The 24,386-nt window shown below is 42.6% G+C and overlaps 2 protein-coding genes across 4 annotated transcripts in view; one reads left to right on the forward strand and one right to left on the reverse strand.

The window, feature by feature from the left end:
• Positions 1–24,386, reverse strand: part of BRF1 (BRF1 general transcription factor IIIB subunit) — a 179,969-nt gene that overhangs the window by 88,795 nt on the left and 66,788 nt on the right. Inside the window, exons 4-6 of one of the 2 annotated variants that reach the window (XM_065838810.2) lie at positions 19,027–19,058; positions 8,871–8,943; positions 516–665 (exon numbers count right to left, since the gene is read on the reverse strand). In XM_065838810.2, coding sequence (XP_065694882.1) covers positions 516–665; positions 8,871–8,943; positions 19,027–19,058 — 255 coding nt within the window. Of the gene's footprint in view, positions 1–515; positions 666–2,580; positions 2,602–8,870; positions 8,944–19,026; positions 19,059–24,386 lie in introns of those variants that run through there. The other variant, XM_071809723.1, reaches the window with a different exon arrangement.
• On the forward strand, positions 3,625–7,007 carry BTBD6 (BTB domain containing 6). 2 transcript variants are annotated; one of them, XM_065839823.2, is made up of 5 exons: positions 3,626–4,150; positions 4,404–4,698; positions 4,915–5,005; positions 5,278–5,396; positions 5,619–7,007. In XM_065839823.2, exons 2-5 carry the CDS (start codon positions 4,493–4,495, stop codon positions 6,649–6,651), a joined length of 1,449 nt encoding a protein of 482 aa, XP_065695895.1. In that variant the 5' UTR covers positions 3,626–4,150; positions 4,404–4,492; the 3' UTR covers positions 6,652–7,007. The 2 variants fall into 2 exon arrangements, with proteins under 2 accessions (XP_065695894.1, XP_065695895.1); XM_065839822.2 differs by having other exon boundaries at positions 3,625–4,698.

Genomic DNA, 24,386 nt, shown 5'->3' on the forward strand with positions numbered 1-24,386 from the left:
TGGCTGGTACAGACTGCCTTTTAACCCAGCCCTCCCAAACCAGCAGGTCTTTTGTGAGCATCGTGACAGCAATGGATCTTAGAAAAAAGATGAAGAAGAGGAAAATAATTTCACAGAACAGGTCAAAGAGGGCATTTCTTGCATAAGACTCTGCGTAAAGACACAAATCAAAGTGCTTTCACTAACGGTGTCATTTTAGCTGACAAAAAAACCTTTTAGTATCCAGAGCTTGAGCAGAGTAGGGGTGAGAGGAGTGCCAGGAAGGAGGTTAAAAAATCCAAAATGTAAGATACAAATGATACGAGCAAGCAATGTAGGAGCAAGGGCAAAAATGAAGTCTGAGCTTCAGAAACTATTTCGATGAAGACCTAAATAATCTGTAGGTGCCCGACAGCGCAAACCCCAGAGAATACGGCATCACCAAGGAAATGGGAAAGTCTTCATCTGTTCTTGACTCCCAGACTCTCCCATCCAACCCACTGTGGGGGAAGCAACACCCCCATTGCCCAACAAACCTGCTCCGCAGAGCCCCGAGGGCCGGCGGCCGGTGTGCATCCAGTCCCGCTTCATCCTCTGCAGCAGCCTGAGAGCCGTCATGGACACCTCGTGGTTCTTATCCCCGAACTCCAGCATGTGTGCAAAGCGAGGAATATACAAACACGGATCTGCAAGAGAAAGTGAAACAATTAGTTCTCATCCTCACCTTTAATTCCAGAAATGCAGCGCTTTGCGTCTCAGCAAACATGAACTGTGCTGCTGGGCCACATCTTCTGATCACTAAGCTTTAGAAGCATCTTTTTACTTAAATGAGAGACCTTTAAAATACTGCACAAAGTTTTTCTGACATGCTTTTCAGGGTTCAAGGCTGCCTCAGACACGTGAGCACTGTTGCTGGTATCAGTGACATTATGCACAAAGCAAAGCATTTGCAAAAGCGTTTTGCAGAATGAGGACATGACTTACATCCAAAATGTTTAACATCTCTTGCAAAGTAACAAATAAGGTAACTTGCATGTCTCATCTCACACCTAACCACAAACTAAGCTTTGCAAAACATTTGTTTGCTTAAAATCCCATGTCCCTAACAAAAGTCTGCTTACACCTTCAAAGCTAAATCCAGCTCCCTCTCAGACTCAGGTTCCAACAGCACAGAACACTGTTTGTTACAGACACTGAGACACACTCTTCACCAGCATAAACTGCCGGAACCCAATTAACGTCAACAGTGCTATGACAATTTACATCGGCCACGGATCTGCCTCCAGATGTATAAACTTATTTCAAGTGTTGGTGGTATCAGCTTCAAACTAACTGAACTCTGTCAGCATGGATTGTGCTTTGCCTAAACCAATTTATAATTTATCAAACAATCTTGTAAAAGCTACGCTTAACACATGTTTACTTTTTTCTGAGGTATCAATTTCTCATTTCCTGCCAGCCTTTTATCACTTGACCGAAAATCCATGATGTACGGTAAATTGTTAACTATTAGTCTCAACTCAATTTCCTTAGCTGATCCCCTATGTGGGCACTTAAACTGATAAAGATGAAAATTCAGCTCAAAACACTGGAACAATCTTGGGGATTGAAAACTAATCAAAGCAGTTTCATTTAGCACCAAGTTCTAACAATGATGCCCTGTTGCTATCCATAATTATCAAGATCACGCAGTATGTGATTACGGCTGTCAACCCTGCAGAAGCATTTAAATGAAAGCATTTATCAAGCAAGAACTTTCAAACACATCTCCCTCCAGACCTAAGAGACACCAGAGTGCTGTCACCTTCTAAACATGACCCTAAAGACCAAAGGTTTAGGAAGGATTAACCAATCCACATTATTCTTAAGGGTAGTTGTCTCCAATTATCTATGTCTCACAATAGCAGATACTCACCTGGCAGACACATGTTAAGGTGCCTGTGACAAATCATCTGTCTTATTTGGAATGTTTAGGAAAACCCACCTTCAAGCACTTGCTTGTGAAAAAAAATATATAAATACAACTGCAGTTTTTTGGAAAAGCATGATTCTGTAAAACCATATTCAACAGAAACGACCGATTCCAAAGTACAACAACAAAAAAATACCCTTTCAGAAGTGATGCTCTGCCTCAACAGACACTTAAACTTTCAGCTTCGCACTAAAGGAATGCATCAGAAGTTAAAAGCAATGCCCGGTTTGCTCCCCCATCTCTTCTTATCCCAACAGGGCCCAACTTCAGCTCCTGGGGCTGCCAGATCGGAGCAGAGCGGGGCAGTTCACAGCTTTCTCTGCCCAGCTGAGTTTCGGGAGCACTTACACATTTGCAATGTAGCGGTTCAGACAGTTCTGCCAGCATTCATGCCCACAGGTCGTTTGATAAAGCGCTACACATCGTTAATTTAAATCCTGAAGCTACCAAACCATCAGAAAATGAACACACAGATTAGTTTGAAGTGAAAGTGGCCATAAATGGCTACAAAGTAATACTACCGGTATCTAAATTAAATGCAGGGTCAAGGTTAAAATAAACATGCCCCGCATGGATGCAAACATTTAAAAAAAAAAAAAAGAAAAAATTAAGTTGTAAAACCCAAGCACTTTCAATCCTTTCCAGTGTACTCATCAACCAGCGATGCACAGAGGGTGTCCTGCTCCCCAGCGAGTCCCCTTTGTCTTCAGAGAGACCCCTGGGACTGCAACCCTTGCACACAAGTGAGCAAGTTCAAGTGAGGCAAAACTTGTGGTTTCCCTTAACAGGCATAGAGGGGTCGTGAGGGAGATGGCATGGGAAATAATTTATTTTTTAATAAAGGAGAATTTGGTTTTAAGACTTTTCCTCCTTTCCTTATCCTACTCAGGACTCGGGACTTCTGGAAGTACCTAGATGCTACATCGTCATTCACAGAAATACACAAAAATTCCTCGGAAACTGTTGAAAAAAGTGATTTTCCCAGCAGCAGCACGGGTAACCGGCCCCGCCGCCAGCCCGGCCCACGGGAGCGCGGCCGAGAGGGGCCGGTACCCGCCGAAACACCCCGGGCGCTGGCCGGGGACCCCGGCCGGGAGGACCCGCACAACCGGGGCACGGCGGCTGCGGAGCTGCGAAAAAAAATGGGCAGGAACAAACCCCCAGCTTGCCTTGAATTCAATAATTCCGCCCCGGCCGTGCCCCGAGCTCCGGAGCTGCCGGTCCCGGCGGGGCAGCGCGGCGGCCCGGCTCCCCCCAGCCGAGCTGCGCGGCGCGGCGGCGCCCCCGCCCGGGCCGGCCGGGAAGGGCGGTGCGCGCCCGGGGCCGCCAGCCCCGCTCCACCACGGGAGCCCGCAGCCCGGTCCCCCGCGTGTCCCCGCACTGCGGTTCAAGCGGCCCCGGGGGCTCCTCCCGGGGGCTCCTCCCGGGCAGCGCTCGGGAGCGCGCACGGACACGGTGCCCAGCGCCGAGCGCCCCCGGGCGGGCACAGGAGGGGCGCAGCGGCGCGCGCGCGGAAGACTGACACCCGGCGGGGCGGGGGGCGGTTCCCACGCCGCGCCCCGGCGCTCTCCATTGGCCAGCGCCGCGGTGACGCGCGGCGCGGCCGCTGCCTATTAGAGCGGGAGGCGGAGGCAGGCCCGGCAGAGCCGCATCCCGCCGCCGCCAGCCCCGTGCCCGGGGCAGCGCCGCCCGCCTGCCCGCCGCCGAGGAGCCGGGCGCCCCACGGCCAGCAACGCCCCCGACGCGGGCGGGAGCAGCGCGGAGGAGCAGCGCCGTGTGGCGGCGGCCGCCGCGGGGAGAGGAGGAAAGTTGGTGGGAGCAGCAGCAGTGGCGGCGGGGCCGCCTGGGAGCGGGACTGCAGAGAGCCGCCGCCTCGGCCCGGCCGCCGCGAATGTGCCCCCGCCGGGAGGGGAAGGACGGAGCGGAGCCCGGTCGCTGGCGGCGGGGATCGGGCGGCTGGCTGCGCTTCACCCTCGCTGGGCTGCTGCACTCGGAGGATTTGTGGATTGACTCTCGGTCCTGACCCACCGCCTCGGCTGGATTTGTGGGGTTTTGTTGCTGGATTTTGGCTGGTTTTTTTCTGTTTTATTTTTCTCTCGTCGTTCCTCGGGGGAAGGAACTGCCTGCCAGCCCCGCTTGGATTCCCCACTGCAGTCGTGGCAGTGCTGTGGAGGCTGGGACCCCCCTCTTCGAGCCAAGGTGAGCGCTGGCACCGATCCGATACAGCATCATCCCTTTCCCCCCGGAAAGGTGCGTCGGGCTTATAACCAAAGAGCGCGTACACTCCAAAAAAAACCATACCAAAAGCCACCCTGCATCTAGAAGCGTACAAAATATCCAGATAGTGGGACTCGCATTTGGGATTTGTTAGTTCTCTTGCTCATGCCACTGCCCCATGGTTGCCTCAATGGCAGGATCATGAAGTGTTTGACTTTTTTTCTTCTGCTTCCAGAGACCTTAAAGAAGTCCAAAAAGAGTGTGAGGTCAAACGGAAAGGTGCCAGGATGCTATGAGATAGTACCCCTGTCCCTGAAGAAGAAGATGGCTGCAGAACTTTACCCTGCCAGCACCAACACCAATATCGCAAACAGTAACTCCGCCGCCGCCACCGCTGCCAACAGCAAGAAGAACGCCCTGCAGCTGCAGCAGAGCGCCCAGCCGCCCCCGCCGCCCCAGCTCCAAAACCTCAACAACAACAACTTGGAGAGCGCCAACTGGCAATCCTTCCACCCCACCCTGCGGGAGAGGTAAGGGCCAGGCCCCGCCGGACCCTCCCCGGCGGGCGGGAGAGGTGCCCCGGCCCCCCCCGCCCTGCACCTGCAACCGAGGGCGAGGCCGGAGGGCCGGGCGGCCCGGGCCGGGATGGAGCCGCGGGGGCCGCCGGCGGGAGGCCCGGGGCTGGGGCTGCCGGTGAGGGGCTGCCCGCGGCTAACGGGGCTTCTCCCCCCTCCCCTCGCTTGCAGGAACGCGCTGATGTTCAATAACGAACTCATGGCCGACGTTCACTTCATCGTGGGCCCGCCGGGGGCATCCAAGAAAGTTCCTGCCCATAAGGTTTGTGCAGATAATTTTTGGCTTTTTAATGCCGCTGCGCGTCTTGCCTTCTCCCCCCCACCTTACAACTAGTTTTTTTTTTTCCTAATTACAGCTCTTGTCTAATCCCAAAAGTAATTCACATAACACTGCAATTAAAGGGAACAGTCTAAGGCAGTCTTCTGCCTCCACTGCCGCTTTTAACTTTCCCTAAGTGTAGCTCTTATCGAAAGCCAGCATGCTCAGCTCTTACCGATACGTATTACTGAGGCTTCTCTCTCTTTATTTTCCAGTACGTTTTGGCAGTTGGTAGCTCTGTCTTCTATGCTATGTTTTATGGCGATCTCGCAGAGGTCAAATCTGAAATCCATATACCAGATGTGGAACCTGCAGCCTTTCTAATCCTATTAAAGTAAGTGGCCACTACAAGTCTACTAATTACGTGGACAGAATCAAAGTAGCTTATAAAATATACATCTCCTAATTGGCATTGTGCAATATGCACTTATTACTGTTTACTTAATGTGCTGAAAGATAGAGTGTCAGATTCACTACCAGTGATGATGACCATAGATCAATCTTTCATGGCCTGTATTTTTTCCCCTAAGAAACTATTTTATTTTTCCCTGTCTAGATACATGTATAGTGATGAAATAGACCTGGAAGCTGACACAGTTTTGGCTACGCTGTATGCTGCCAAGAAGTACATCGTGCCGGCCCTAGCAAAGGCTTGCGTCAATTTTCTGGAGACCAGTTTAGAAGCAAAGAACGCCTGTGTCCTGCTGTCTCAGAGCAGGCTCTTCGAGGAGCCAGAGCTGACGCAGCGCTGCTGGGAAGTGATTGATGCTCAAGCAGAAATGGCACTGAAGTCAGAGGGCTTCTGCGAGATAGATCAACAAACACTAGAGATCATTGTAACCCGGGAGGCACTCAACACCAAGGAAGTGGTAGTTTTTGAGGCTGTTCTCAACTGGGCAGAGGCTGAATGCAAAAGGCAAGGGCTACCGGTTACACCACGCAACAAGAGGACTGTGTTAGGAAAAGCTTTGTACTTGGTGCGGATTCCCACCATGACTTTGGAAGAGTTTGCCAACGGAGCTGCCCAGTCTGACATCCTCACCCTCGAGGAAACTCACAACATATTCCTATGGTACACGGCCGCCAATAAACCCAAACTAGAGTTTCCACTGACAAAAAGAAAAGGACTTGTACCTCAGCGATGCCACCGGTTTCAGTCGTCTGCGTACCGCAGCAATCAGTGGAGGTACCGAGGGCGGTGTGACAGTATTCAGTTTGCTGTAGATAAACGGATATTTATAGCAGGACTGGGATTGTATGGGTCAAGCTGCGGCAAAGCTGAATACAGCGTCAAAATCGAACTGAAACGCTTAGGAGTTGTCCTTGCTCAAAATCTGACAAAGTTTACCTCCGACGGTTCCAGTAACACTTTCTCTGTGTGGTTTGAACACCCTGTGCAGGTTGAGCAAGACACTTTTTACAATGTAAGTGCTATTCTTGATGGTAATGAACTCAGCTACTTTGGGCAAGAGGGAATGACTGAGGTGCAGTGTGGGAAAGTGACATTCCAGTTCCAGTGCTCCTCGGACAGTACTAATGGAACCGGAGTGCAAGGAGGACAAATACCTGAGCTCATTTTCTATGCATGATGCATTTCACCTTGATTGTATTCCAGTACTGCAACGCTGCACATTAAGGGATTTTTCAATTTTACTACAAACTGCAGCAGTATGGAATGTTATGCTACTTACCTATCTGCTACATCAGGCTATACAAATAAGTGAAGGAATGCTCTTGAATTTAATCTTATTTTATTTATTCATAAGCTATTTGACTTAATTATTAAGACTGCAAAAAGCAGAAAAATGTTAAATTTTGCACGTACTGTGCATTTATTTTGTATATAGATAACTAACTTGCAGACTGCAGCTGACTTAAACAGAATGTTCTAAACTAGAGCAGTTTACAGATCTGTGAAATATAAAATGTTTTTACTTGCCCTAAATCCTGTGTACTTGATCTTCTGGCTTGTGTCTATTAATTCATGTGCAGTTAACGGGGGGAGTGATACTGTGGTCTGTCCCCTGTGTGCATATGCACAGCCCATCACTTATCACTACAAACAGTGTTCCTTGCATGGGAACTGTGACTATCCAGCAACAATCTTTATTTCCCTTCATGAAAAAGGGGCACTGACACATGTGGAAGCTCAGGGATTTTTGTGTGTTGCCTGAGCTGAAGAAAGACAAACCCTGAGTGTAATCAAAGTTGTTCAAAATCATCCTGCAGTTATAGTTGAAAGCTTCTAATACCCATTTCACACACATCAGCTGCATTAACCTCCAGCAACACTGACACTTGCACCTGTCAAACTGTGCCTCTCATAAATGGCCAGAATCAAGCCGTACAGATGAAGCTTAATGCAGTGACAGGCTTTATCACAGGTTTAGTCCAAAGCTGTAATACTGGCAGCCGCTACCTAAATGTATATCTGATCCTCTCATTTAGGAACAGACATTGGAGAAATACTTGCAATATGGTATTTAAGTTCACTCAAAATTACTAATTAGAAATAAGCCACTTTAAACAAAAGCTGCTGGATCTTTCCTTTCCCACCCTTTATTTGTTTTAACCATAATCCTTTCCATCTACCATCAGCAGTCATTTTATAGCTATAGCCTTCACTTTTCTTAAAGAGTGATAAAAGTGTTCTCCTCAAGTGTCTGACAACCATTACAAATAAGCCAATTAGAAATACTTGGTTTTTATAAATCTGTCTTCTCAGAATGACCTTAGAAACAATACTCAAAGAGAAGCCTAAACCAATATTTCTTCATGTTTAACAAGTACCTTTACATTTAATGTAGAAGGTTTTCCATTTGCCTTTTCCTAAGCTGCATTAATTTTCACCTTGAAGAACAAATACAACACAAATTCTGCCTGTTCTCTCTTAAAAAAAGAAAAATAATTAAAAATAAGAAAGTAACTGAATTATTGAAAACAAGAACTATTTACCAGGCACCCAGCTATGCTAACGAAGCCAGCACACTATCTGGAGGCTGTTCTGCTGATGCTCTATGTGCGAGCTGCTGGTTCTGCGCAAAGGACGGCAGCTCCGTGCCCAGCTGAGGACACAGGAAAGGGCTTGTGTGTCGTGTTCTTGAACACAAAGGCATCTCATTTCATCAGTCCAGATTAAGGAAGAGTGGGTGTGAGCGTGGGTAAAGATACAGGAAGAAAATTCCATCATAGAGGTGGGTAACAGTCACAAGACCTCTCTATATTAACTAGAATTGGCATTAATTCCCATGGCTTAAAAGCTACAGAATAGACAACAGCTTTTTTTTACCCTTTAACAGGTTAAAACCCACCTTCCCATCACTGGGTTACCATTTCAGTGATGACTTACTAATTAAGTCATTTGCATGCTTGGAAAAAGTTGCTCCTCATTTTCCATCAAGCCACTTGTATTTCAAGCCCTGAACACCTCAGCATGATGGACAGATAGGAAATTTGGCAAATATTTATCAAATGTTGCATCTCTGTGGAACTGAAGTGTGATAGGCCTGTGCGAGCTTGTAGGCACACACGCATTTATTATACATCAGCTCATTGTCTTGGTATAGCCTAAAATACTCTCAGGAAAAGCAACACGATTATTTGTTAAAAAAATAGCATCTAGCTCCCAAAAACCTCTTAAATAACAGAGAACAGGCTCTCATGGTCAGCAATGCTCTTCTGCCTGGATTGATTCCAGCCTCATTTTTAAGTTACCGCTTTGGTATTCAGCACACAATACTATGTATATATACACACATACATATCTACCACGCAAATACCCAAAAAGTCAACTCATAAAAAAAAATACCTATGGCTGGAGCATTTATGCAGAGTTCTCTGGCCAACAGAAGGAAAGTTTTTCCCAGCACATAGACATTCACCTATTAAAAGACAAAACAAAAACATTCCATTATTTAAATCTTAACCACAAATGTTTTTCATAGAACATTTATATGGATAGGGGAAACACTTTTGAAATCTTAAAGAACCTGCTTTGAAAAAATTAAATTGAAGTAATACAAGCAATATTCATAGGTATAGAATAATACTTCGTGCTTGTCAAAAGCTGCGCGAATTAGCATTGTAAATCAAAGCATAAGTTTATACTGAAAAAATTACAAAACGTTGTTAATCATGCTCTTCAGTGGGCTCAGTGCTGCTCTGTAGTACTTGGGACAATTTTCAGTTGTCACCTAACATCTTAAAGCATTAAGTACACTTTAATACAATATCAGTATATATAAAGTGCCATTTATCCTGTAACATAATAAAACCTTGGCAAATACTCACAAGTTAGTGCAAATTTCAGCTCTGCATGGTCATGTGAAGTGGGATAATTAAGTATTGCACAAGCGCACACCAAACTTTTCCATCAAACAAGGAGTGGTGCTTCACACCCCAAGGGTTATTTGTCATTTCTTACATATGGACATTGCCCCAGATCACCCCACTTTAAAAAAAAGATAAATAAATTCAGGAAAGCCCTAAATCACACCAAACCAGGGGTAGAGCTCTGCTCCTCACCCCCTTCATGTAAACTCAGAGGAGGAGTTACTCCTCATACTCTGATTTGCAATTTATAGCACAGGTAACTACATTTGTATTTTTAACGTCTGAGGAAGTGTTCTTTCACTATCTTAAGATGTGTTTTTGTGGTCAGCAAGAAAGGCAGGATACACTTCAGTTCCCAATCAGCCCCAAACATTCCCACGAAGCTCCACCAACACCTTAATCCCCCCAAGGCACGTATAATGGTCAAAGTTAGTGGAAAAATAGACTTTATCCTCCTACGCTGCAAACAAATACATTTTTTTATTACTATTATTTTTAGGATAGTATATGCTCTATTGCTTTTATGTAACAGAACTGCCCCTCTCATTTCCTACGCCAGGATAATGAAGGTGTTTGCTAAGCAGTCAATTACACAACCGAGCTGTTCATAATGGTAGAAGCCTATGGAAATGAAAAAAATAATCCTGTTCCTAAGTATGTTGTCTTTCAGTTTCTCAGCAGAGCTTTACCAACATTAGTCTAAAAGCAAGCTTTCCTCCCAAGTGCGTAGATACTTCTACCAAGCCAGCGTAAATAAATACATTTAACAAAAACAAGCATGGACATATTTTCACCTAGCCGTGCATGTCAAGATTTTCCTGTATGTAAATATATCCTTAGCATGAAGTTTTCTCAAATTTAAAACATTTTAAAAATTAGAACTTGAAAGAAATCCTGAGAATGATCACATATCCTGAAGGTGACTGCCCATTCGAGCGTATATGATATTATGGTAATTAATTTATTCTATATTTTGTGGAAAGAGTTGAGCATCTTCCATGTTTTGTCTGAGCAGTGGTTGGACTGGCCTAGAGGATGCAAAAGTATAGACTTAAATTTTACTGTCCTTTTTTTTTTCCTGAAATCCCAAACAACTTAGAGATACTATTCTTTGGGAAGGAAGTGAATATACCCTTTTAATAAGAAGTATATTTTTTCGGAAACACGTCACTGAATTTTATACAGAAAAATAAGCATCTACGGAATCTGGCAATTCATACGAGTTTGAGAGCATGTGACTTTCCATGAGCCACAGAGACAGAACAGACGTTACTCCAGCAAAATATCTGCAGTGTTTCAGTTGGCTTGAGATGCTCTAGATTCACTGCAAGTTTGGCATGGCTGGTCTTGACCTTTTGTCTACGAAATATTAAATAAAGACTGGGGGTTTGGCTGTCGCTTGAGCCTTCGAAGTTGGCCGCCTAAGTTACTATAAATCTTAAACTTCATCACTTAGATTTTGTTCTGCAAGGATGATTTCACGGCACAAATCAACAGGGCCGAGTACATATGTTTCCATCAGAGGTTTCACAAACTCATCTAGTTCTTTCATTTTAGTCTAGAAAAAAAACCAACCACCCAAAATTCAGACAAGTATTTCTCCCTCTGTCTTTTTTTGTCACAACATCCAAATACTTGATGTTTGTCCCCATCAAGCCATGTCACTGTCTAAGAAACCCCTGCCATGCAACCTTTCCATAAATGCAATCAAAGAACAAATAAATGTGAAGAGGCATAAAGAAGCAGGGTTTTCACTGTCAAAGTGGGTGCCAAATTAAACCTGAAGCATAATAAATTTGGTCGATGATTGTTTATCTTCTCGGCCTAACTAAACGTCTCTGGATCCATGGTCTCCTTGAGAAATAATGTACTTTAAACTAACCTGCTTTTCCACTTCACCCACATCATCAGTGTTTTAATGACTGACTTTAAGGTGTAGGCACCGTATTTACATAAAATAATAAATTCAAATAGAAATGGTACATCAGGGAATTTCTTTCTTTTGATCACAAGTGCATTTCTTTGCAGTTTCTGGTTACTACCAATTTACAAAGAAAGCGTAATATACAGTGGATTACATGCTCTATATTGTTTTCCTCATGAAGCTCACACATTTTTAATGCCAGGGTAAAGTCACAAAAATAATCAGGAATACTTAATTGCTTCCAGTTTTCCTGGCAAATCAGTAGGAAAACAGACCTCAGGCCCTCTCAAACAATATGCTTCTCATCTTTAAAAGTTACCAGATATTCACAGGTTCTGGGACATTTCTCATTAGTGGGAAATTCAAGATAGCATAAAGCTCAGCCAGAAATCTGTAATGGCATTGAACTGCTGAAACACGATATTCAAGAACTCGTGGTTTTAGTGGAAGAAGGCCCTTTCACTAAAATTTTATATCACTGTCACTAATTTCAACTATTACTCATGCACACACATCCTGTGGCAGATATGACGGATATATAATAGGCATATAGATAAGAGTCTTTCTTGACTCTTATCATTAATGTTTTCTTGCACTCTATTAAGCTTAGAAAATTAAGAAAATTAATTTAGAGGCCTACTTCAATTTCTAGTTCTTTCTTCATTAAGAACTTCTTATAAAAATTCATATACTCCAATCCATCAAAAGCTTAATGCTCTGAATTTAGAACCACGTGACATTTGCAGGCATAAAACCTAATTTCATGCGAGTCCTTAAAATGGTGAATAAACAAAAATGCCCTTCTGAAAGGATGTCTCTGGCTTAGACTCAAATTGGTGCAGCAATGAAGCTTAACACAGCAACTCTGGCCTCTTTTCCCCTTTCATTTAAAAGGATAATACTGAAAAACAGTATTTCCCCAATCGAAATTGTCAAAGTGTAACAACTGTTTTATAGACTTTCATAAGACTCGTGCTGTCTCTTTGTGTATTTTGATCAGATATTAACATTTCCTAAACTCAATGCAATTACCAGGCTTCAACATCAACACCTAACACGGAGAGTGGTGCCGACCTCTATCAGAGGAGATACTTTAAAAGACCTGCACACCCTGATAGTTTTTACCAAGTTATTTTACATTCAGTTCACATTTAAAGAAATACATTTACGAACATTTGGACCTGCCACTGAGGTGTTTTTTTTGGGGGGGGACCTTTTTTTTAAATTAAATTCTTCAGCAAGACATCTTTCAGACAAAAAGTATGTGCTCACCAAGGCTCTGGAAAAAAAAATACCCCAAAGTTTTTACAGAACTAAAGATTCTGTAAGATGTTCTCCTTTCCAACAGTTAATTTCTGCTCTTGTTCCAGAATACTTTATATTAGCTGAAAGGGGCATTTGTAGAAGGAATGGCTTCCTATTATTCAGCTACATCTTTATAGAAATATCTTTCTACTTGTTATACTCTTTGCCCTTCACAGTATTTTTTGGAGACACAGCGTTTTCATTTCACATCTGTCAGTCATCAGATGCTGATTTCAAAGGGACACTTCCATAGGGACTCCGATCCTTTCATAATTTCCCCTTGCTTTCACATCATGCCCAATGTGTTCACAAATACCAATATACTTCCACTTTCAGAAATAACAACAAATACCTCCTTTCTGGTGACATGGGAATTCAGCTGTTCATCAGTCTAACACCCTCCATCATTTTAAGCTCTCTTTGGGAAGCAGGGAATCTCCTATTCATACAGTTGTCACGTTACTTTAACTTCCCAACAGTAGCAAAAAATAAAGCTGCAATCACTGAATGGAATTTTTTGCTTGACCATTGTGCTTGTTCCATAAAGTTATGAATCAAAACTCTTTCGCTATGAGCAATTTCCAAAAAGGTTTCTCAAGACTATGGTGGGGCATTCTGGAGAAATATTCCAAGTGGTGATAATGGTTCAGGGTCTTCTGCCTTTCAGAAAGACAAAGACCGGGCAGTTGGAACACAATGAGAATTCACACTGTGAAACATCCATGGCTGCTTGCCTAAATAATTAAGCAAGCATGGAAAGCAAATGAGTTTTTAAGGAGAGTGTTTGTTGCTGGGGAAAGAGGCACCTGTGGTTATTTGATTCATTATTAACATTTCTAGTATAGTAATGCCTGAAGGTCCCAACCAGGTTGTTTAAATTAACTCAATCAACATAGCAATTTGCATAGGGGCTATAAAGGCAAATGCAGTCAACATGTTAATAACTTTAAATGAACAAAGGGTATTAAAAATCTAGGCAAGTATAGTCTTTAAAAAAAAATACTCTGTTTTACCCTTCTCCACACAATAAACTGAATCTTATTTTTTGGATCCATATTACAACCAGAACATTACATTTAACCTCAAAAGACAACACACAAAACTACAAATATGTACCAAACCCAGCTTGTCAGACTGCAGTTCAAAGAGAGGCACAAATCAAAATTAAGCAGCTTCCTCTCATGCTATTCTTTAAAGCGTTGCCTTCAGTCTGGGGACTTGGACGAGAGTCTGCTTTTGCCAATCACATATGCATTAGTCCCAGAATTCTTCCTCTGACACCACAGCAGTACAATAAACCACTATCATACCATCTATGCAAGAAAGTCAATGAATAATTTGTGACAAGCATAGAGGAATCAGGGAGGCCAATGCTGCCTTTAGAATAGATAAATAAAAACAAGTGTCCAAAAATAACTCACAATAGAAATCCTTCTGGAAAAGAGTGTGGTTACTCGACAAATTGAAGATAAAGAAACAGGGCATAAGAGTTGTGTTTTGAAGTGGCAAAGAGGCCAAAAGAGGATGAGACCAAGCAAGTACTAGTTACTGATTTTCACTTCTTGTGTGCCCTCTTCCCTCATCTAGAACCGTGGTACAGTTCAGGTTGGAACGCACCTTCAACAGGTCTGCAGCCCAACCTCCTGCTCAAAGCCAGGTCAGCTACAACAACAGACCAGCTTGCTCATGATCTTGAAAACCTTGATGGACAGAGACTTCAAAACTGCTTTGAGCAACCTGTTTCAACCCTTGGCTGTCTTCATGGTGAAAAATCTTTTTTTTTGTTATCAAGACAAAACGTTTTAATTAATTATGTCCACTGCTGCTAATCATCCTGCTGCTCACTCCTATGAAGAGCCTGGCTCTGTCTAACATCTTTTCAGCACGCATCAGCCTTATGTAACAGCAGGACACACCACAGGGGACACTAGGCTGAAACTGGAGATCAAAGCACTGCCAACACCTCTTCCCAAAATCTTTTATGACCACACTGCAAAGACCCTGACACTGGAGATTACAAGAAGCTAAAGAAGAAATTGCCATTTCCCAGGATGCGAAAAGTGGCATTTCCCCATCCTGAGATCAAAACTTCAGCCAACTAGTTCTCCAGGTGCAAGGAACAAGGTGCCCTGAAACAGATGAGCAAAGCTGAACTGCTCAAAAGTTGGGCCAAGGCTAGACAAGCTCTGCAACTCTCCTAAACAAGCAAGGCCTGTCGCTTAGATTGTACTAACAAAAAAAGCAAACAAAAGGCCTGATTACAGACCTCTCTAAAGATTGTATTTGCAAGTAAAATGCCGTATCTGAAAATATAAGCAAGTGCTTTCCCTGTCAGAGACTGATGATGACTGATCGTCCTTCCAACTCAATCAACATTCATCATGGCTCTGCCTGGTTTTGCAACCGTGGTCTGGACATTTGCAGTACATTGCAGATAATGCTTTAAAGTCTAAATGTACCAGAGGCATACTGAAGCTGACAGCACTTTATAGAGGAGGTTTGCAGGGACATATTTGGCCTGAAGATAAAATGGGAGAAAAACCAAAAACTGGCTTTTCCAATTAAAAAAAAAGACAACATTTTGCCTTTTTCCAAGATGACATCAATTTTGAAGCTCCAAGAGCTATTGTGAAATGTAGTTCTCCAGTAGAACAAGACAAACTCCCACATCTCAGTCATCAGCATAAGATGAAAACTGATATGACTTCTTGAATAGATTTTCATTAACAGTGAAAATCAGTCTCCTGTATTGCTAAGTTTTAGCAGCATAACATTCTTCTAAGAGCATATTACACCATAAGGGACAGCTTTTTTTTTAAATAGAGAATGGGGGACGTAATCCCAAAGCAACTCAATAAAGACAAGTACAAACCAGAGTCTAAGCGCTCATGCTTATGATCTCCCCTTCCTTTTTTTCTTTAAGAAAAAGCTAAACAGAACAACAAGCAAGAACACAAATATCATAAGTCATTAAACAAATAAGGAGCTGCAGGTAAAAGCGGATTCAAATGCTTCATATTACTTTTATCTCTCCCACGTTATGTTGTGAGCTGCAGAAGGTGTTGACCCCTCCCAGTGCTTGCAAGACACTGGTTGAAGGTCATGGGTGTGGACGTAAGCTGGACATGGAATGAAACACCTAATGTTGTTTCCAGCTGCAAGACAGCTAAATGAAGCACGGATGGGCTTTTTCACAGGCTTTCAGTTATCTTTTTGTCTGGTAGCTGGAGTTAAAGTTTACTTTTTGGTTTGCTTCTGGATGAAGCATGAGGACATAACAAGATGGATGGATGATGGCAGAGCAGTGGACGTGGTCTACCTTGACTTGAGTAAGGCATTTGACACAGTCTCCCACAGCATCCTCACAGCTAAACTGAGGGAGTGTGGTCTGGGCGATTGGGTAGTGAGGTGGACTGCAAACTGGTTGAAGGGAAGAAGCCAGAGAATGGTGCTCAATGGGGCAGAGTCCAGTTGGAGGTCTGTATCTAGTGCAGTGCCTCAGGGGTCAGTACTGGGGCCTATATTATTCAATATATTCATCAATTATTTGGATGAGGGAATAGAGTGCACTGTCAGCAAGTTTGCTGATGACACCAAGCTGGGAGGAGTGGTTGATATGCCAGAAGGCTGTGCTGCCATCCAGAGACCTGGACAGGCTGGAGAGTTGGGTGGGGAAAAATTTAATGAAATATAACAAGGGCAAGTGTAGAGTATTGCATCTGGGCAGGAACAACCCCAGGTTCCAGTATAAGTTGGGGAATGACCTATTAGAGAGCAGCGTAAGGGAAAGGGACCTGGGGGTTCTGGTGACAGCAGGATGACCATGAGCCAGCACTGGGCCCTTGTGGCCAGGAAGGCCCATGGCATCCTGGGGTGTATTAGACAGGATTGGTTAGTAGGTCGAGAGAGGTTCTCCTTCCCCTCTACTCTGCCCTGGTGAGACCACATCTGGAATATTGTGTCCAGTTCTGGGCCCCTCAGTTCAAGAAGGACAGGGAACTGCTGGAGAGGGTCCAGCGTAGGGCAACAAAGATGATGAAGGGAGTGGAGCATCTCCTGTGTGAGGAAAGGCTGAGGGAGCTGGAGCTCTTCAGCTTGGAGAAGAGGAGACTGAGGGGTGACTTCATTAATGTTTATAAATATGTAAAGGGTGAGTGTCAGGAGGATGGAGCCAGGCTCTTCTCAGTGACAACCAATGATAGGACAAGGGGCAATGGGTACAAACTGGAACACAAAAGGTTCCACTTAAATACGAGAAGAAACTTCTTCTCAGTGAGGGTGCCAGAGCCTGGCCCAGGCTGCCCAGGGAGGTTGTGGAGTCTCCTTCTCTGCAGACATTCAAACCCGCCTGGACACCTTCCTGTGGAACCTCAGCTGGGTGTTCCTGCTCCGGCAGGGGGATTGGACTGGATGAGCTTTTGAGGTCCCTTCCAATCCCTGACATTCTGTGATGCTGTGAAGCAACACCCAAGAGGCTGTTACGCTTTTTTTCCCCACTCAAATGCACTGAAACCTATTTCAAGGTGGTTTGATAATTCAGTCAGTGGGCTCCATGAAGACACTCCATAAGGATGTTTCACTTGGTTACTTTCTTCAGAAACTTTGAGGCTGGATTATCAGCAGCCCTGCAGGTCACTTCACCTCCCCCAGCAACTGAGCTGCATCAAGGACAAAATTCTGAACAAAAATCTCTACATTTGCTACTAGCATTGAAGCATGAGTTGGCGAAGGTCAACAGTAGCCCATTTTATAGGCTTTCAGATGCGATTTTTTTCTGATACAAGATTGACACCTTTCTCATTTTACCAAGAAGATCAATTACCTGGAGCAGTATGACATATTTTGTAGATGAGTTTGAACAAGTCAAATACTTTGGAAAGATAATACCACTGCTATCACTACCAGTACTAACAACCTTTGTTTTTCTTTAATGACATTCACATCCCAACTTCAGGATGGCAGAGCTGTCCTTGATAAAAAAAAAAGAGACATTTCAAGGTAATATAGTACAATCTAGTTAACTAATTGCTTTTCTCTTTTAGGCACACGATCTGTGGCCAAAGGCTCATCTAAAGCACAATGTACTGAAGTTTTCTGCCTAGGCCATACATGTTTTGCCACCAAGTTTGTTTGATTTGGGGTTTATTTGTGTTTTGTTGGTTGTTGTTGTTTTTTTAAATAAACAATACAAAAACTTAGGGTGGAGGAGAAATCAAGTTAGGACCTGAAAAACTCATTTATACGTTCTGAAACACAACTTTCTGAATAGCTACATTTAACAAGAACATTTAAGACTCCTGTTTGCTCAGATCCACCTTAAAGAAGCTATAAAGTAGAGCACATCAGCAGTCTTCACACAGCTAAATACATATCAAGATACTGAAATTTTGCATTTTCCTCTTTCCAGGATTGATTATTTCCCTACTACTAGCCCATTTCTGTCTCTCCCATCTCTTCAGTTGCCCCTCTTTAACCTTTTGATCCTCATATGCCCCATCGCGACACCTTTTCTGGCTGGAATGTACAGAGGGGAAAAGACAAATCATTCAATCTTTCTCGTCTGTTCCTGCAGACAAGACTTTTTTTTTTCATTTACAGATACAATACCTCTTCTTCTTTATATTGAGTGACTATTCTTCATATTACTGTGATCGTTCCATTTCATAACACTCACTGTGAAAAATCACCTGTGTTAGAAGAAAATAAACCTCCCATTCTACACATGATAAGTAATCAAAATAATTCAATAAGAGGTTAGTAAAGAGAAAAAAAAGTTACTAATTTGAAGAACTAATATTCATTTGACTATTGCAATTCCAGCAGATTGCTTCAAGCAATAAATAGTCTTCAGAGGGATGCCATTTACCAAGACAGCTGGCCGGACAAAAATAGATGCAACTAACCTACTCACATTGTATGTAAAACAGTTGTAACATGGAGAATGAGGGTAAGGCAGCATATGCCAGCAGAGCTTTCTGTTTTCACGTACAGAGCAAGAACATATTTCTCTCAAAATACATTTTATAAAACACATCTCTGTAGTGCACTAATCCATTTACACAGTATTACCTACCAAAAAAAGTTATTTCTGTCTTTAATAACTGTTGTTTTAAAAATGTGTAACATCTGACTCTGTGCCATTGCAGTGACTTTGAATCCTGACAAAAGGATCATACTAACAACTCTTGATACATTATTTGCAGCAGTAAAAGCAAAATATATTTGTTTGACATTTGAATTTACTGAACAGTTACTCAGATTTACAAAGGCAGTGATCTTCCAATTTAGAATTTTTAGATAGAAATTAAAACATTCCAAATGTCCCGCTGACAGCTCTTTGCTTGCAATTAATCTTAAACTTTAACAATTCAACAGAAACTTCAAATAAAAAAAGATACAATACCTGAAGAAGGTCACTGAGGTCAAGTAACATGTCTGCGAAGAAGTCAAGGAATATGCACGTTTGTTGAATGTGACAGTGTTTCTTAATTTCATTAACAACCCCAACAAAAGGATAAAATAAACCCAGGTTTAACTGTCAAAGAAACTAAACAGTGACTGGGTACTTGGCTGCACCACTTCTGCCATCAGCCAGCACCCAGCTGAGAGCTCAGCTCCCCAAAAATCCTGCCAGCAGAATCACAGAATCCCAGAATGCCAGGGATTGGAAGGGACCTTGAAAGCTCATCCAGTCCAATCCCCCCACCGCAGCAGAAACACCCAGATGAGGTTACACAGGAAGGTGTGCAGGTGGGTTTTGAATGTCTGCAGAGAAGGAGACTCCACAACCTCCCTGGGCAGCCTGGGCCAGTGCTCTGTCACCCTCACTGAGAAGAAGTTCCTTCTCATATTTAAGTGGAACCTCCTGTGTTCCAGTTTGTACCCATTGCCCCTTGTCCTATCATTGGTTGTCACCGAGAAGAGCCTGACTCCATCCTCCTGACACCCACCCTTTACATATTTATAAACATGACTGTGGTCACTCCTCATTTTCCTCTTCTCCAAGCTGAAGAGCCCCAACTCCCTCAGCCTTTCCTCACACAGGAGATGCTCCACTCCCTTCATCATCTTTGCTGCCCTGCACTGGACCCTCTCCAGCAATTCCCTGTCCTTCTTGAACTGAGAGGCCCAGAACTGGACACAATATCCCAGATGTGGTCTCACCAGGGCAGAGTAGAGGGGAAGGAGAACCTCTCTCGACCTACTAACCAACCCCGTCTAATACATCCCAGGATGCCATGGGCCTTCCTGGCCACAAGGGCCCAGTGCTGGCTCATGGTCATCCTGCTGTCCACCAGGACCCCCAGGCCCCTTTCCCCTGTGCTGCTCTCTAATGGATCATTCCCCAGCTTATACTGGAACCTGGGGTTGTTCCTGCCCAGATGCAATACTCTACACTTGCCCTATATGTATTTCATTATATTTTTCCCTGCCCAACTCTCCAGCCTGTCTAGGCACTCATGGCATTCACTGTGTAAATTGTCCACGTGGAGTGATGGTCTGAAAGAACCAGCCAACACATTGTGTGACTTACAGTACTCACCATATATTGCAGCCTAAGAAAGACGCAGTGATAACAAAAATAACATCAGAAGGTAAAGCATTGTCAGTCTCCTGTGCCAGCTTAGAAGCCCAGGATCCCAGAAAAACACATGGAACAGCAAACTAAGAAAACTGCAGTAAGTTTATTTTGTCCTGTTCTATGAGAGCCTGTCAAAGAGCTGGGAAGAGAAGGCCACTGTGGCTACTCTCTCTCCTCTGACCAAGAAAACCAGCTGTTACCTTTGAGCTCTTACTGCCTCCCTCATACCCTTTGCTGCCAAAAAAATACCAGGTCACTGTCTACAGCTCATTATGGGCACACGTGAAACTCATAATAGCTAAAAACAAGCCAAACCCACTACAAGTTTCCATTAGATTTTTCTGAAAGTGAGCACACTTATAAATATGTTGTCTTAACAGTAAACAAAAGTGTAAGATTAAGTGTAAGATGCAAAGGTTCTTGCTGCTATCAGAGCAGGAACACATGCTGGATTTCCTAACAGCTACTCAGGTGTGGCTTACACGTCGCAAAAGGGTTCCGGTTTTACCATTAAAAGGAGTGTCAAAGTAAAGTGTGAGAGAAGGAGAGGGAGAGAGGCAAAGGAAACATGTATGCGGGGGTGTATGTACGTTCGTGTATATAGCAATGTGTTAAGAAATGCAATATTAAAAAAAATACAGGGACGTCAGTATAGTTTGGTACATCATGGTAACGCAAGTATTAGCGTATGTTCTTCTTCAAGTATGCCTGAGTAATATAGTGCACGTTTATCCTAAATATTATCAGCCGTGGAAGGAGAATAATTCAGTTAATGTAATCAGTTGATACATAAACATTTGTCTTGCTAAGAATTTTTATCCTTGAGCATTTCTATCCTTAGTTTGCATTTAAAATTATATTAATTTAATGCTCTAAATCTGTAACAAAATTCAATACATTATGTTAATATTATTTGGTGAAAGTTAATTTTAGCATTGAAAAGAACACAGCATAGCTGGATATTTAATTAGCTGAAACCTCAGTATGTCTCTGAAAAAATCAAAAATCCCTTATAGATAATATTATGCAAGGCATTAAAGTAATCTTAAATTTAAGACAGTATGGAAATTGCTAACAAAAAGAAATTTGTAAATGATAGAGCTCAGAAATTTACACAGAGCAATACTGAATTCAACACAACTTTCTGGTCGAAGTAGTGATAAAGGAAAAAAGGAAAGTCTTTAACAATGTAATAATAACTCAGATCTAGGAAGAAATCACTACATCAGTTCTATGCTTCAGAAACATTCTAGGTCTGAAAATGTTCCTAGAGTGTTACTGACTTGAAGTGTCTGGTTACTCCATGCCTACCCTGAGATACATTTGCCACTGAGATAAACTAAAATTATCATTCATATCTGATAGATTTTGTTGCAATTTAGAAATAAAATTAAATTAAATTAAATTTAAAAGGCACCAAAGTGAGCAATGGAGTGGACCCAGAGTCTGTCCGCTGGCAGTGGTGAGAGCAGAGGGGACAAAACAGAGGGGACAGAAAGAGAACATCGGTGCCCGAGGCTCTTTCACATCCCAGGTGAGCCACACAGACACTTTTCTAAGCCAGGCGATTCTGTAACAGCCACAAAACCTGTGTACCAAAGTATTTTTCATCTTCCTCAAACTGTTAAAAGCACTTTGGTGGAAGACCCAGGCTTAGTAACACACGACAAGTGCTCAGGCCTTATTACCGTAAGAAAACAAAACAAAACCTTTTGTCCAAGGAAGAAGGCATAGAGAGCATCGCATGCATTTATAATGACAAAAAAGCAGAGCTAAGATACAGGAAATTTCACTTTCAGGGTTCAGGCACATCTGAAGCAATTCAGAGCTATGCTATAGATGCTTTAACATAGAGTAGCTTTGCTCCCGAGAGAAGTTAGTTCAAGTGTCCACTGAAATCGTAAGCAAAGGTCACAGTCAAAAAGCAGCATTTCTGGATTTCATCTAAGGTAGCCTCCAGCAATCTTGTTCCCTGATTAGATGTGTAGCTGCTACAACCGAGCAAAAGCAAAGGGGAAATCTGAGTCATGCAGTGGCAAAGGGGTGGCCTTTACTGTGAATATTGTGAGCACAATTATCAGCAGGAAGTAGTTGTAAAAACAGGCTGTTGTTTTCAAACTTCTTTTCAGAGCTGGAACAGTTCAAGAAAACGCACAACAGCAGCTGAAAACAGCAGATAATACATAATATGTATTCAAAAATTATACAATCATAAGATAAATGTTTTCTTTGAAGCCAAAAGAAAACAACGATAATTTTACACACAGAGACTGTTAGCACATGGGAAGGTTCTCAAAGGGATAGAAGGCTACTGGTAGTGGAGATATACACATACAAAATAACAGGACATAAACACAAGGAGACTTAAGTTACAGATGCACCCAATTTAATAAAAGGGGAAACGAAAAAGCTAAAAGCATTAACAGTTTCAGCTGCTTTTCCTTTGCTATTCATTTCACCAAGGTATGCAATTGACTGCCCATTACTAGAGACTTTTAAATCAACATGAGATGAGTCTAAAGGCTTTACTTCAAAAGATTTAATTCAAGGGAATCCTTTGACCAACGTGATACAAGAGGTCAGACCGAGCGGCCAGAACGCTCCCTTTCTGCTTTTATAATCCGGTAATCTGTGGATAAAGTGAGAGCACCATGAATCACAGCAGCAATGACCTCATTCTCAACACCAGAGCAAACAAAAGTCCGTGATGAAATGAATAGTACCGGAAACCTAAAACCCAAAAAAACAAAACAAGCATGCATTTGTCCTTCAGACAGACCCACATTTTGCATATTCCAGCTATCATGAAGCACTTACATGCAGCAAAATCCCTGTGGTTTTCAATACTAACATTTAGCAGGAGGCAAAACTGCCATGTGCCAAATTTATATACAGAGATGCAAGAATAAATTGTGGAAGATGCTTTTAAAATAAAAACTATAATTTACAATAGTTGTCCCCCCTCTTAAAAACAAACAAATAAATGAAAATCCTGACTTTCGTGTCTGACAATCTGCAATAACCAGGAAACCTTCAAACAGATTATTTCATGCTATTGTGTCAAAATTCTTCTACTACATCATAGCATGTCATGTGTGGGAGACAGAGGCACATATGAGCAGCACAGAGACGACGAATAGTCTAATATTTATTTTATTCAGTTAGTTAGTTTTCATAAGTTATCCTCAGACTTTTTTTACTTATTTTGACAAGCTTACTACAAAATCAGCCACAGCCCAGAAAGAGGACTCGTGCCAAGGAATCGTGACTGCAAGTCACTCAGCAGAAATTCCACATCCATAAGAGCCGTTCTGTCCACTAATGAAGCGTTACCTTTTTTTCGAGTTGAAACTAAAATGCTTTCTCTTTCTAGCAAAAACTAAAACCAGATCCATTAAATATATAGAATATTTAAACATAAAGTCTATCTTTGTACTCAACAAGAGCAATTCAGCTGGCTGCAAAAAAAAAAGGCAAAACTTAATAGGAAACCTGACTGAAGAGCAACAACATCTCTGAATATTAAAACAAATTTTTCCCAAGTTCTAAATGAAATTAAATATTTGCTATTTCAATGTTAGGGTTCTGCATAAGCTACATATGAGACGGGAACTTTCCAGAAGCACTTACAATAACAAATACATGGAAATAAACCAAAAGGGAGTGTGATACCAGGGTGAAAAACCAGTGACAGCATGAGGCTGGCCCTGAACCCAGTTTTCCACCTTTCAGTTCAACACCCAATTCACAACCTTCCCTTTCCATAGTTTCATACACCAAGTGATATCTGATTATGACTTACCACGACTTTATCTCTGCTGCTTTACAAACGTTCACCATTTTAATTAGCAAATAATTAAAACTGACTGGCAGCACTAACTGTTTAAAGTAAACACTTCTCTTCCCAATGACACTGAACTAAAGTGATTAGAAAATAATAACTGAAACCAGTTCTTTTGTAGAAAACTCATTCCTGATAGCTCTAATAAAAGCTTTGGATTGAGGCTGAAACCCTACAGAGCCAGTTCCCAAAGTTTCTTAAGTTTGCAATTTTATCTGTGCAAATAAGTCCACACAGCACAGGCTACACTCGAGTATAGAAACAAAACAGCATTTAACAAATCAAACTGGCAAGCAGAAATGCTGTTATCATAAAATGCTGTCTTTATTTATGTGTAGAT

The sequence above is a fragment of the Patagioenas fasciata genome, chromosome 5 (assembly GCF_037038585.1).
Source record: "Patagioenas fasciata isolate bPatFas1 chromosome 5, bPatFas1.hap1, whole genome shotgun sequence".
In the NCBI taxonomy this organism is placed as follows: Eukaryota; Metazoa; Chordata; class Aves; order Columbiformes; family Columbidae; genus Patagioenas; species Patagioenas fasciata.

Excerpts from the sequence above, each read along its gene's own strand:
- BTBD6 (XM_065839822.2), top strand. The coding sequence starts at position 4,334 with ATGCCACTGCCCCATGGTTGCCTCAATGGCAGGATCATGAAGTGTTTG. Across the intron at positions 5,006-5,277 it reads AGAAAGTTCCTGCCCATAAG|TACGTTTTGGCAGTTGGTAG; the intron begins GTTTGTGCAGAT and ends TTTATTTTCCAG. Across the intron at positions 5,397-5,618 it reads GCCTTTCTAATCCTATTAAA|ATACATGTATAGTGATGAAA; the intron begins GTAAGTGGCCAC and ends TTCCCTGTCTAG.